General features: G+C 36.8%; 2 protein-coding genes across 2 annotated transcripts; one reads left to right on the top strand and one right to left on the bottom strand.

The window, feature by feature from the left end:
• Window positions 1–1,844: 1,844 nt before the first annotated feature.
• LOC119995379 (alpha/beta hydrolase domain-containing protein 17B-like) lies at window positions 1,845–7,226 on the top strand. The gene is given in 6 exon segments (XM_038841858.1): window positions 1,845–2,662; window positions 2,665–2,747; window positions 4,058–4,094; window positions 5,278–5,514; window positions 5,597–5,644; window positions 6,620–7,226. Coding segments are annotated over 6 exon segments (1,029 nt in total). The 5' UTR covers window positions 1,845–2,440; the 3' UTR covers window positions 7,022–7,226.
• Window positions 7,227–7,472: 246 nt separating this feature from the next.
• On the bottom strand, window positions 7,473–13,339 carry LOC119984244 (chloroplastic group IIA intron splicing facilitator CRS1, chloroplastic). Its single transcript, XM_038828109.1, has 8 exons — window positions 12,572–13,339; window positions 11,264–11,738; window positions 10,290–10,420; window positions 9,285–9,635; window positions 9,059–9,215; window positions 8,387–8,679; window positions 8,202–8,261; window positions 7,473–7,953 (listed from the first exon to the last, which is right to left on the bottom strand). The coding sequence occupies exons 1-8, from the start codon at window positions 13,325–13,327 to the stop codon at window positions 7,909–7,911; spliced, it is 2,268 nt and encodes a 755-aa protein (XP_038684037.1). The 5' UTR covers window positions 13,328–13,339; the 3' UTR covers window positions 7,473–7,908.
• Between the last annotated feature and the right edge of the window lie 5 nt (window positions 13,340–13,344).

The following is a 13,344-nucleotide window of genomic DNA, read 5'->3' as shown; positions in this document are numbered from 1 at the left end:
ATGATATGGATCTCTCAAAAGCAGGGTATTTGATACCTGAAATTCTCATGTTCTTCAATTGTCTTGAGTAAACTATGATGCTGGGTCCATGCATTTACTATAAATTCTATACAAAATAAATCAAACATCTGTCTTGAGACAAATTTGATACTGGGTCACTATAAATTCTATACATAATTGCTAACAGTGCCTTCACAAGTAACATCTACATAAAAGTCCAAAATTCAACAACATAATATCAAAATCCCTCCTGAACAATTGCTAGTTTTTGGGAATTCCTTCCATAGGTAGTTGATATCCTCTACTCCCTCCTGAACTTTGACCAACCTGATGGAGAATGTGGAACTAAACAAAATGGAGAAGCATACAAAAAACTTCATTAATATTTAAAAAGGGATGAAATAGTATCCAATTAAGTTAAGAAAATCACCCTCTCCTAGTTGACTACAAACAACTATGTGACTCACTTGGCCACCTAAGTTTAGGGCTGTTATTGGTACAGTTACCGTTATCAAACACGGAATACCATATACCATACCGATTCTTTTGATAACTCAAAAATGCTACCGTTACCGTTACCGAAAGAGTCGGTATATCGATCGACCGGTAATTGTAAGTCGGTAATTGATAAATTTATCAATTCTTAAAAACCTATTTAAAAAAGGGAAAAAAAAATTGCATCAAGTAATATTGTGCTTTATTGCCATTGCCTGAGACTCTACAACACCTTCATTTTGCCTACAATACCAATAATCAAACACTGCAGTGCAATTCCATACTTCTTATTATACAATACCGATAATTAAACACGCTGTTGCTTAGTTCAGATGAACTACAATGACACTAGGATGCACTACAAAAATTACTCGAATGGGAACTTTCAAGTTGTGATGCAGTGAGAGGCATCGATGTCTCAAACCACAACAAGAACGAGGTGAAAAGCGACAATCAATATAAAATTGATAGATTAATGAGAATGATCATTGTGCTACATGTTAATAAGAGAAAAAAAGACCTATCAATCGAAGAAAAAAGAGAGGAGAATTCACATAACATTATTCCAACAATCTATAATGGAAAATCTTTCATTCCATTCATTTCCAATATTTTTAGTATCCGAAGTGTTTCAGACTCCACAGCAAGAAAAGTTAGAAGAAACAAGATAAATAAAAAGATAAAAGACCATGATGGAAATGGAGAAGAAAAGTCTGGAATCAATGCCAAAAAAGCAGTTTGTTATGTAACAAATACTGCATTAAAATTAATGAAATTACTACGAGTGATATATAAATGATAACTCTAAAAATAATCAATAGTCTATATTAAATTAGATCAATCTAATAATCATAATTAAATAAAATTGAAACTAAAACTAAAAATAATATTAATATATATGTCAGTAATTGAGAAATTTATCGGTTTTGAACTTTGCTTACCATTATCGAAATTATCGGTAAATTTATTGTATCAAAGAATTGGTAACAGTATATCAATTTTCTATCATTTTCAATAACTAATAGGTCGATAATGATATATCAATTTTCTATCATTTTAAATAACTAATAGGTCGATAATGATATATCAATAGATAATTTATCGTATCAGTAACAACCATACCCTACCTAAGTTATTGCGACTGCTGACACGGGATTTAATGGGATCCATACCATTTTTGTTGCTGTGTCACTGTCAGTGCTTGGCATAGATGGTTATGAGAGCGCGTGGTATGTCCAGGAGTGGGACTAATCAGTTTGACCCCACTGATCTGTACTCGTACACGCCATTTCAGGACCACCACTCCCAAATCTGCTGACACGTCGTCGTATTATCTTACAACTCATCATTCTTTCGTTTCTAGTTCTTCTCTGTTCAATCACAGAATATACCGAATAGAGTCTCTATTAAACACAACATCACCAAAATATATGTGGGTTCATCTTTTGCTTACCTTTCCAGTGATTTGATTTCAAGGATCATACCAAATATTTGAAGAAGTTTCCATGGGAGGACAAACTCCATCCAAAGCTGACTTCTTTTTGTGATTTTGTCTACAAAGGATGACATTTCTGTCCAATTACTGATTGCGGAACCATCTATGCCACTGCCCACGCACTTCCCGTAACACTTCACGCGCCTCCACCACATCAATCGCCGCTGCCAACCCAGCTACCCGTTGTAGACTTTTTTTGCTTTATTTGACTGTTTCTCATTTGTCTCTTTTCTCGCTGTACGTCGTTTTGTTCTTTCACTCACCCTCCTGAGTCCCTACTTCACTCTCCTGTCACCTCCGCCGCCGCCGCCACCACCACCGGAACCAGCGGCGAAGCTCTATGGTTTTGTCTTTCTTTCTTTGTTGGAGGGTGTGTGAAGATCTGATACTGCGTTGAGGGGGGAGAGGTGGGGGCGTATTTATGAGTCCAAAGCCTCTGATGAGAAGAAGATGGGTGGAGTCACCTCATCAATCGCCGCGAAGTTCGCTTTCTTCCCACCGAATCCACCCTCCTACAGGGTTGAAGCCGACGAGTCTTGTGGCGGTCGCTTGTGTATTCCAGAGGTGCCAAGGAGGGACAACGTGGACGTGCTGAGGCTCCGGACTAGCCGCAGCAACGAAGTCGTAGCTGTACATATCAAGCATCCCAAGGCGTCTGCCACTCTACTCTACACTCCCATGGAAATGCCGCCGATTTAGGCCAGATGTTTGAGCTCTTCGTCGAATTGAGCAATCGCCTTCGCGTTAATCTTATGGGGTAATTGAGATTTTTTTTGTCTATTGTGTCTAGAAAGAAATGAACTTTTGTTGATTTCGTTTCTGGGTTTTCAGCATTTTTCTTTTAATATATCTGGCTTTGCTAGTGTTATGTTCTTCATTTATTAGCAACAGAAAAAACTGACAAACTATCCTATCTACTTCGTTATGAATTGTTTTGGGGAAGAGTTCTGAAAGTAGAATTTCCGCTGAAATTAAAGCCTCAACATAGCCCAGGATAGTTTTTCTCTATTTTGAATATTATTATGCTAATATTTTGTTTTCTGGGAACGGCTGATGTTCAAAGACCCTATTTGAAAGAACTGAATGCTTTACCCCTCTTTAGTGATAAAGAACTAGCTCCTTAACAGGGCGAGTTCCGCCATAATCTGGAAGGTTTCGTTGTCTCTCCATATCTGCAGTGACAAAACATTGTGCACTGAGTTGTATACTTGTATTCTTCTTGTTTTGCCATCAGAAAAGGGCTCTGGCCACTGTGTTGGCAACATGAAGATTATTACTTTTTCTGTCTTGATTGTTCAAACATTGAGAGTTTAGAAGTATTTGTAATAGTTTGTCTTCCGGAGGTAACTTAAATAAAAGTTTTATATTAGATTTTATGTTTGTTAGATGTATTATTTCGTAGAAACAGTCACAATTGTAACCATTGAATCACTGGCGATGCAAGATAATTTTTTTTTGGATAAGTTGTGTGGAATCATATTATAAATTTTTTGAGGGAGCGGGAATCAAATCTTGTACCTTGGCAGTGGTAAAGACTAAAGGGCTGGTCACCATTATTGGATAATTTATGGATCCCCGTGTCCCCCATGCCTTCATACTATGTCCCTACACCCTAGTCGGTGCTACCTAGAGGGTTTCTTAATCCAATGTTCTGTTATTTCTATTTGTGGTAGAGTTTGGCCATTGTTGATATTATTAGTATTCTGACAACTGTAGCATTAGAGATCACTCGATCTCTTTAGGAATAACCAGTCATGAGTCAAGTTATTGGCCTATCAGTTGTTATTCTACTGTTGTATAAAATTACTTCATTCAGTATTGATGGTTTCTTCTTTCAGATTTGCTTTACTTGGTAAATAACTTATAGCGCTAATACAATAATGAGATTTCATTTATCTTGCGTTTGGTTGATATTATATTGTGAACTGTTTTTACTACAACGTGATAATACATTAAACCCTTCCAAAATTAGAGGATTGCTAAATAATTTGAGAGGTGATTATTTACTGTCTTTCTTTTATTTTACTTGTGCAATCATTAATTGACTCTTTCCATTTGTATTTTCAGGTATGATTATTCTGGCTATGGACAATCGACTGGGAAGGTCGGATACCTTGATTCTTTTATCTAGTTGCTATTTGGTAACGATGGAACGAAAGAAACATGTGTTCATACAAGCTTTAGTAATTTCATAAATGTATTTGAAATATGATATCCGTTATTTATCTACCCTTACATATATAACTTGGTTATAGAACTTGCATTGTTGAACTTAATTGGTGTTAGTATGATAATGTCCTCTTTTCTATATATAGACATCGCAAGTCAACTTTCATGCAAGTGAAATCACTTAGATTAGAATAACTTATGTAGATCGATTTGGCATGCTGGTGTCAGATGTTTTAATAGCATTGCAATGCAAATGTTGATATCTGCTTAGTTTGAGCTGGAAATTTGGACCTTTTTCTTGATTTCTATTCTGTCTTAAATCTAGCAAATACTTAAAGGAGTATTATTTATTCTCAGGAGAATATCTGTCATTTCATCTGAAACTTTGCTTGTGAGAGAACTTGAATTTTGAATTTCTGGCCAAATTCGTGGATGGATTAGGAAACATTTTTTCATGTGAGCCTTGTTTTCTTGGTAGTTGGTACCTATTGAAAGTCTAAAGCTCCATTACATACAGAAAACTTTTGCTGATAAAGAAAAGAACTCACATAATTTTTATGAACATAGTTATTAATCAAATCTTGAAATTTTTTCTTGCTTTTCAAAAATTTATTTTGAATGTAAGCTTTAGTTTGCCCTTTGTGTTGAATATTTCTATTAGTCTATCACAATTGCTGGAGGGTATGTGGAATATCTTATAATCCTTTCAATTTGCAAGGTTGGGTATAAACTTGGACGCTTTCAGTTTGTAATACTTACTTTGGTCTCTAATTTGGAGATATTTAGATTCGTAAGATCGTCTTAATACCAAAAGGATAAAACATGTTATTGACATGGGCATAGCTTTAAAGAATTCCTTTTGGCCCCTAATTAATGTATCTATGTTTTTCTCTGGTATGTTGCAAATAGAGGATTATGGCTTAAGACTCCTCTCAAGTTCTTTTGGGCCATGCAGAAAACTTAAGTGTATACAGTCGCAAAAATGGAAACTGTATAGTGCATCATATTTAGTAGTTTTCTTTATTAGTACAATTACTCTTACTGCTTGGCATGCTTTTGTTTCCTTCTTTTGGGGCATTGTTCCTAACATAGTGTTAATCTTTATTCTTTTGAAACAGCCGACTGAGTATAATACATATGCCGATATAGATACAGTATATAAATGCCTCAAGGAGCAGTATGGGGTTAAAGATGAACAATTAATATTATATGGTCAGTCTGTTGGTAGTGGGCCCACTGCTGATCTTGCTTCGCGTTTGCCAAACTTGAGAGCTGTGGTTCTACATAGCCCAATATTGTCTGGAATGAGGGTGTTGTACCCTGTCAAACGGACATTTTGGTTCGACATTTACAAAGTAATTATGCTAGTAATGGTTTTATTAATTCTGTCTATCCTCTACTCAATATGGGGGACTTATATTCCTTTGTTTTTCCCAGAATATTGACAAAATTGGTATGGTGAACTGCCCGGTTCTCATAATTCACGTAAGTATTCCCATCCTTTTTCTTTTTATTTCTTGTTCTCCTTTCCTTATATGTCATCTCTCTCTCTCTCTCATTCTTTTTTTTTTTTTTTCTTGTAAGTGCCTGAATATCTTGTCAACATAATCCAAAAGGCACCTGCCATTTGCATTATATGCATTACTTTTGCATTACTTGCATTTTGTTTTTGAGATATACCTTATGGAAACTTGTAAAGTATATTAATCATTCTATAAAGGAAAATTTCAAACCATTACATAGGTCTCCTACCATTAATGTGGGTTCTGGTGAGAACAGATGTACATAACCTTTACCTTTCATTGAGGGGAGAATATTTCCCCACTTTTAACCTGCACTTATGTTGTAATAAGCACCTTTAGGTATCCTTTTACATCACACAATAATTGGAAAATTCTTCTCATTTATTGTACTGGTAAACAGAACTCTGTGAGGGGACATTTTTTGTGTAAGAGTAATAAAGAAGCAGATTCATGTCCTTTTTTTTAACTCTGGAGTCACCTTTTTTTTCCGGGTGAAAGAATTGGCCTAGGGTAAACATTTCACTAGCATAAATTAACTTAGCTTCTCAAGCATGACATATTGCGTGTGAACAAATTGAGAATAACTTTTGCTCTTTTACCAGAGCTCATTCATTGGTCTGGGTGTTTCTAGTTTGTTGCTTTTTTCTCCTACTACGTCAAGAGAATTGCATGAATTCTCAGTTTGTTCAAGTTGTTAAAAGAAATGAATTTTGTTCTTTGATCGGTTGTGATTGGATCATGATAGCTCTTTATTGGGTAGCCCTCTGATTGTGTGTTGTCTCTGTGACTTGGTTCATGAGGACTGTACAGTGAATTAAGCAAAATTGAATAATTGTCTAAAGTACTTTTCATCTTTCTTTTTCCATTTTATCATCTGAACTCTGAAGGGTCGGACTTGGGAAATTAGAGATGATGTAACTTTTCCTTTGTGTTTCAGGGAACAGCTGATGAAGTTGTTGATTGCTCCCATGGGAAGCAGCTTTGGGAGCTGTGCAAGGAGAAGTATGAACCTTTATGGGTAAATGGAGGTGGGCATTGCGACCTTGAGCTTTATCCTGAATTCATTAGGCATCTGAAAAAATTTGTGTTGAGCCTTAGCAAATCGAAACGAGGCTCGAATGCTTCTAAAACAACAAAATCAAACGGTGATAATCAGAGCAAAGCTTCAGACAGTGGCGCTTTGGACACTTTTGAATTGGGTGATGACCTTCCAGAGGTCTCTAGAAACAGTTTAGATAGTAGACTTGAGAAGTCAAAGAAATCAAATAAGCCTGAAAAGTCTCGGATGAGCACTGACCATGTCGATAGGTTTAGGACGAAAAAGGGCGTAGTTTGGTGATTAGTCATACGTAGAACGTCTGAAATAAGGTTGTGCATATTTTGTCCACCTGATAGTTTCTTTCTATTGTAACTTATGGGGATAAATCTGCTCCAAGTTTTCAGATTTGAGTGTGAAATGTTGCGTAAATGTAATGTATTTGTATGCATACTCTGTAAAAGAATTAAGATCAATGAATTCTTGCTTTTCAATCTCTCTTTTAAAATCACTGGTGTAGTTGATGATGAAAAGGTATTGCAGCCTTGGCTATCATATCCTTTTTTCTTTTTCTTTTTCTGAAGTCTTTTAGATATGGCAAAAATTCAAAAATGGATTTGAGCATCTGTCATGGTTGAAAGTTGAACCTAGTCTTTCACGTCTCTTTCATGGGACCAGCTTCTCTGATGTAAAGAGCAAGTGTTCTTTATGTAGTGTAGTCTAGAATGTTGGAAATATGGCTTGTTAGCAACAATTTTTGGCAGGAGACTTGTTAGGTCTATCATATATAACAAAATTTACTTGTACATAGCATATACAAAGGTAATTAGGCTCTAAAATGCATCTATAAGTATTAGCAGTTGATCCACTGTAAAAGCTCCAGGTCTTCAATTCATCTACAAAGATCTCTCCACGAACCCAGCTCATTCCCATCCTTGCGTCAACTGCTTCGCATAGTCTGCCCCTGGGTTTTAGAATGCATCGGATCCAGTGGTTGTCGGGAAGAAACACTGATTGAAACAAAGTTCTCACTAAATTACCAGTAGTTCATGAGCATTGCCCCTGCTTCAAGAGTAATGAGGTTCTAAATGGTCAGAAAACGTCAGCGTGGCATTTCTGAATCCAACGTTCCTTGAATGAGTTGATACACCAAGAGGAACTACTGCATATTGCATACTGCATCAATCAGTTCACAATTCGAGAAACTTTTCTTGTCCTGCTTCATGCAACTCTGCCTGTGAAAATCAACCAGAGAATGTAACAAGCATTTAACTGAGGGACAAGCCTAGCCATAGGTTGTCTGGAAAAGAAATGTGGAGATTGAAATTAAATTATCTAATACATCTTTGTGGTGGTAATTCTAAATTCAGAGACATTTATAATTTCCAATTCTTTTGTTCCTAGTGACTTCATTGGAAGTTTTTGCAAACTCACTCTTTATTTGTATTTGTAGGAAGCCAAAAACAAAGACTCCAAGACTTACAAGCTTGAGTTTCAAATCTGAGATTGTCCGCCGTCTCTGATGGGCAAAAAACTTTAGGGACTGAGAAATAGAGAAAACATGAAAGATCACGGTCAGAAACAATCAACATAATGATTATGATTGATTCAAATCATCACACTGCAACAAGGTTAGCTCTGAACTATGACAATGTAAGAGCTACTCACCCCGAGTCTCTGCATTTCGAGAGATCTAAACAATGCTTGTCTTCTGCTGAGAAGATTCTGAGTTGGTAGCTTTGGAGGACGTCTATAGTTTTTACCTCGGTAAATAATTATAGCATGACCCTCCTTTAGCTTTTCCACTGAAACAAAAATTCCACCACTTTCTACTTCAAGCAATTTGGCTGAATAAATAATGTCTGCGAACAATCGCTGCATTGTTATCACCTTAACCACTTCTTTGTGCTTCCAATGCTGATGTATGCCCTCAATCACACCATCAAAGACCCCACGCCTCCCTGAAGTCAACATTCAAGACCAAGAACATGTGACCATGAAACAAGAGAAAGAAAGAGAAACTTAGAAGACTGGGATATTTAATAATCATAAATATAATACAAATTTTAATATATTCATAGCAATAAATGCAAGAAAAATCCTATAAAAATAATCAGAAGACTAATTTCTAAAGTGACATTAAAACTTAAGACATGCTCATAGCAGTCCCTACTACTAATGATAACAATGATATGATCAAATGCGTACATAAAGAGTAAGATACGTATATCAGTATATGTACACAAAAAGCTACTAAGGGTGCTAACCAAAAGAGAGAAGAACGGTAATTGATTAAGAGGAGGATTAAGACTTTCCCATCATTGAAGGAAAGAGTCGTACCAAGCACTAGGCTGCCATCCATCTTCTTTCCTATCTTCCGTAAGCATGATCTCTCCTCTTCCGTTATTGTTTCCTGGTCTGCTTCCAGCCCAGCCGGCTCCCACCTAGAGTTCAATTTCAATAATTCTTTTGTCGACTTCTCTATGTTACAGTTAAGCTGCAAAACCCAACGGAATTTTTTAACAAACAGTAGTGCTAACAAGCCTACAAAATAACAAATTCTTACAATGAAAAGCTTGCGCTCTTGCTTCTTCAGTTCCCGCTTCAAATTTTCTTTTTCAGCTTGCAACTGAAGTTCAACCTCTTTGTTTCCTTTCCCCATATTCTCATATTTAGCTTGGATATCCTGGAATTCTGATAATGTTCCAATGGAGCTAGAGTTTGCTACTGGTTGATCAGACATAGACAAATCTTCAACTGCAAACTGACGTGCACCTTCTTCAATCGTTTGACATTTTCTAAGCTCCATTTCTCGTTCCACCACTAGATCTGCAACTTGGCAAGGGAGAAAGTCCTTGCCCCTGTAGAGAATAATAAAAAACCTATTGCGCAGTAATAGAACTCCTCCTGTGAGATTCTGCAGATAGCAAATGATCATGGTTGGAGTAAATTATTTCTACAAGCATAGCAATCAGAAGTAAATGCATTCTACTGTCAGCTACGTGCTCAACTAGCCTATGTTTGAGGCATGGAAGCATATCCATTGAGCCTCAGTCATTTATCTACAGGTTTCCACATTTGGATCAGTATAGCAAGCCCTGTGGCAGTTACTGTACCTACTGCAGTAGCCACTGAATTTAAGCATGGTACGAATCAATAGTCGCATTCTTAAATCAAATGTATCACAAGTAAGGAAATTCAAGAGGTGATTTGTCCTTCACCGGAACAATCACCAGAACAACACAGACAACTAAAATACATCTTAGAACGTTTTTTCTTTTCTTCTTTTAAATTTCTTTATGGGTCTTAGACCGTTTTCTTTTGTGGGTCTTAGACCACTTTGTCTTTCACCGGAACAATCACCAGAACAACACAGACAACTAAAATACATCTTAGAACGTTTTTTCTTTTCTTCTTTTAAATTTCTTTATGGGTCTTAGACCGTTTTCTTTTGTGGGTCTTAGACCACTTTAACGATAACGAGTATTATTACACCTTTGCCATTGAATACATGCCATAGCCCACAGGTAACACCCAACATGTCAATAGATTTCCTTTTACTCAAACTTGCCTTGAGTTCATCTGCCATTTGCTCATTGTCGGTATTTGGAATCCCCCACTTCACAGCAATCTTTGCTATATGGCTCTTCTCCCACAATTTTAAGATAGCAGCAGCTAAACCTTGAAGTCTTCTGTTCCTCCCTAGAAGGAAAATAAGTGATATATTAGACAATCTTGAAAATAAAAATAATCATAATGCACAGGAGCCAATAATTATGATACACTCTCATCGCATACTGCCAATAATTTTTCAAATATCAAAAAGCATCTTTAGTATGATGAGGAGTAATATCCTTCTTGTTTTAACATCTCTTCATGGGTTCATCTATTTTGAAATTACATGGTTACAGACAAGGTAAACAAGCACATAAGAATGAATGTGAGTACATTTATATTAGCCAGCAAGGATGTGGGGACTGGGGACCCATCTATGCGTGATATATGTGAATTAACGGAGATGGAGATGAAAGATGTATATACCCCTCACACATTAAGTGTGAATCCTTGGGCAATATGAACATACGCATGCTTATATACATATCTTTTGAATCTTATTCACCCTTCACAAGACTAAATAAATAGTGATCCACATATGGATATGACCAACTTGCCTGATCCTTTGATGCAATTTTTGGGAAGTTCGTCATTCTGTCATATTACTAAAAAATTTATTTTGTATAAGTGATTTATTAGAAAGAATCACAAAATGATATGAATTTTCCACCGAGGTGGATGCAAACAATTAAGAGTCTGTGTAATTCCCGTGCACAAGACTCCCGCAGTAAGCGGGGTCGGGAACAGGAAGGTTGTACACAGATCCTACCCCAACATAATATGTGGAGTCTCTGTTTTCAGGAACTGAACATGTGACCTTTAGGTTGTACTATTGCAACTCTAACACTAGGCCACATCTTCGCCTATAATTAAGAGTCTGTGTGTTTTACAAAAATGCTGATATACAGTATACAGTAGAAAAGGTGATACCAAGAGCAAAATGAATAGGCAAAGCTTGAGCATGATGCCTCAGGTATGTAAGCTCGGCATCTGTCAACTTTGATCTCACAAGTGATGGACAAAGCCGTCTTGGAGTTTTAAATCCAGGAACAAATTGTGTAAGCAAGTCTGCATCTACTGGCAATGGTTTTTGCATCCACCAATCAATGAAGCGGGGTCCTAAGCCGTCCAATAATCTATCAGTTTCCCTCTCGAACAGTGATCCATTTAGTGGTTGGCTATCCAGACAACCTTCCATAAAAAGGCCGCTGGGTGAAGGGTTGCCTTCTCCTCCTCCTCTATAAATCCCTCCATCCATAGTACTTCCATTACATTTCTGCTGACTGAAGTTTGATGGACATGATTTCATATTTGAAAAAGACTTTGAAGTTATTTTGCGATTACATCCACGGTAAACAACAAGAAACTCTTTTCTTTTCCAAACAACCAAGCCTCCAGTCTTCAACTGTTTATGAATACAAAAGCAACAATCAGAACACTTGCACAGAAACCAAAAAAAACTAATATCAAAAAAGAGCAAAGGAAATAAGAGCATACATGAGCAATGGCCTACTACCAATAGAGTAAGTAGAAGAGCTGACTATATCTCTAAAACATAAAAGAAAAAAAAAATCTTTTTGATTATGAATGATAATCACACCAGCGTCCAAAAATTAATAGAATCGTAATAAGGCAATAAGTTTTGACAAGTCAAGAATATTGGTTAAACTTTCCACAATATAAATGCTGTAGTAGTGAGATAAATATATATTTTTTTGTTTTAAAAAATTATTGCAGAGAAAAAAAAATTGTGATGTAAAAGTGAATTCTCAAAATATGAATTTAATACCATTTCAATTTGAGTAGCTTGCAAAGCATGGAAGAGAAAGCACATAAAATAAATGACCGAACAACATGATATATGCTAAGCGTGTTATTTATTTCAAAACAACCATATTGCAAAGCTTTGGGAAAGTTCTAATAGTAAAAACAGTGAGGTTACCTAAACTTGCACATGATTTACACTTTGTGGTAGACAATAAGGTGATTTTGAATTACAAACAATAATTCTGGAACCCAAACAGCTATGCCTATCAGTCAAACTATTAAGTGTCACTCAAGCTCTGTAATCAGAATTCATCACAAAATTGCATTCATCCTTGAGAGAAAACATCTGAGTTAATACACCACAATACAGAGCCGTAGAATTTTCATATCTGTAGCTGAAATACAAAATTCACAAGCATTAAAGATAATACTGAAACGAAAAAAAAAAAGAAACCAAATTAACAAGCATACCTCCACAATTTCCCTTGCTCTATCCATACTTCGACACAGAGGGAGATTAAATTTTAACATAGCAAGCTCATCCCGTCTCCAAATCAGTCGAATCTCATCAACAACATCCTGAGTCACCCCAGCCTTGTTCACCTTAACCCACTTCGTCATTCTTGTAGCCTCCTCTCTCAATCTCTGAAGCAACTCCTCATCCAGACACAACTCTGCCGCGGTCACTACCTTATCCTTCTTCATTCTCCGAATCACAAGCCTCCCATCCCTCACCCAAGGCAATCGTTTATCCAATCTCGAATCCCCATATCCTTCCTCAAGCTTTCCAAAGCAATCTCCAATTTTCAATCCATTAAAACCCATCTGGGTATCTTCTGAACTTTGATTTTGATGGAGATTTTCAATGCTTCCCACGATCTTTTTCACTGCTTTCTTGCCTCCCACTTCTTTAGCGTTCAAAGTACGATCAGATTTTTCAGTGTCTGACCTCTTCTTGGTTTTGGGCTTTGAGAAGTCTAGGACTTGGTCAGTCCGGAGGAGGAGAGAACCCTTCATCCATGGAGCAGTTGGCATCTTTATGAGCGCATTGGATGGTGCAATGGGCTCTGGGGAGGCTGTGATTTCTGTGCCATTGGAGGTGGAGGAGGTGATGAGTGTGGCGGGCTTTGCATTATCGCTTATGGGGCTGTTCTTCGAGGATCCTAAGGAAGATAATATAGTAGAGTAAGAGCGGTATTGTAGGGAGACGAAGAGAGTGACAGTCATGGATGGCCCTAGGGAGT

This window comes from Tripterygium wilfordii, chromosome 3, assembly GCF_013401445.1.
Source record: "Tripterygium wilfordii isolate XIE 37 chromosome 3, ASM1340144v1, whole genome shotgun sequence".
Classification (NCBI taxonomy): domain Eukaryota; kingdom Viridiplantae; phylum Streptophyta; class Magnoliopsida; order Celastrales; family Celastraceae; genus Tripterygium; species Tripterygium wilfordii.
The sequence above is the reverse complement of the archived record's forward strand: the minus strand, read 5'-3'. Positions and strand labels throughout refer to the sequence as shown.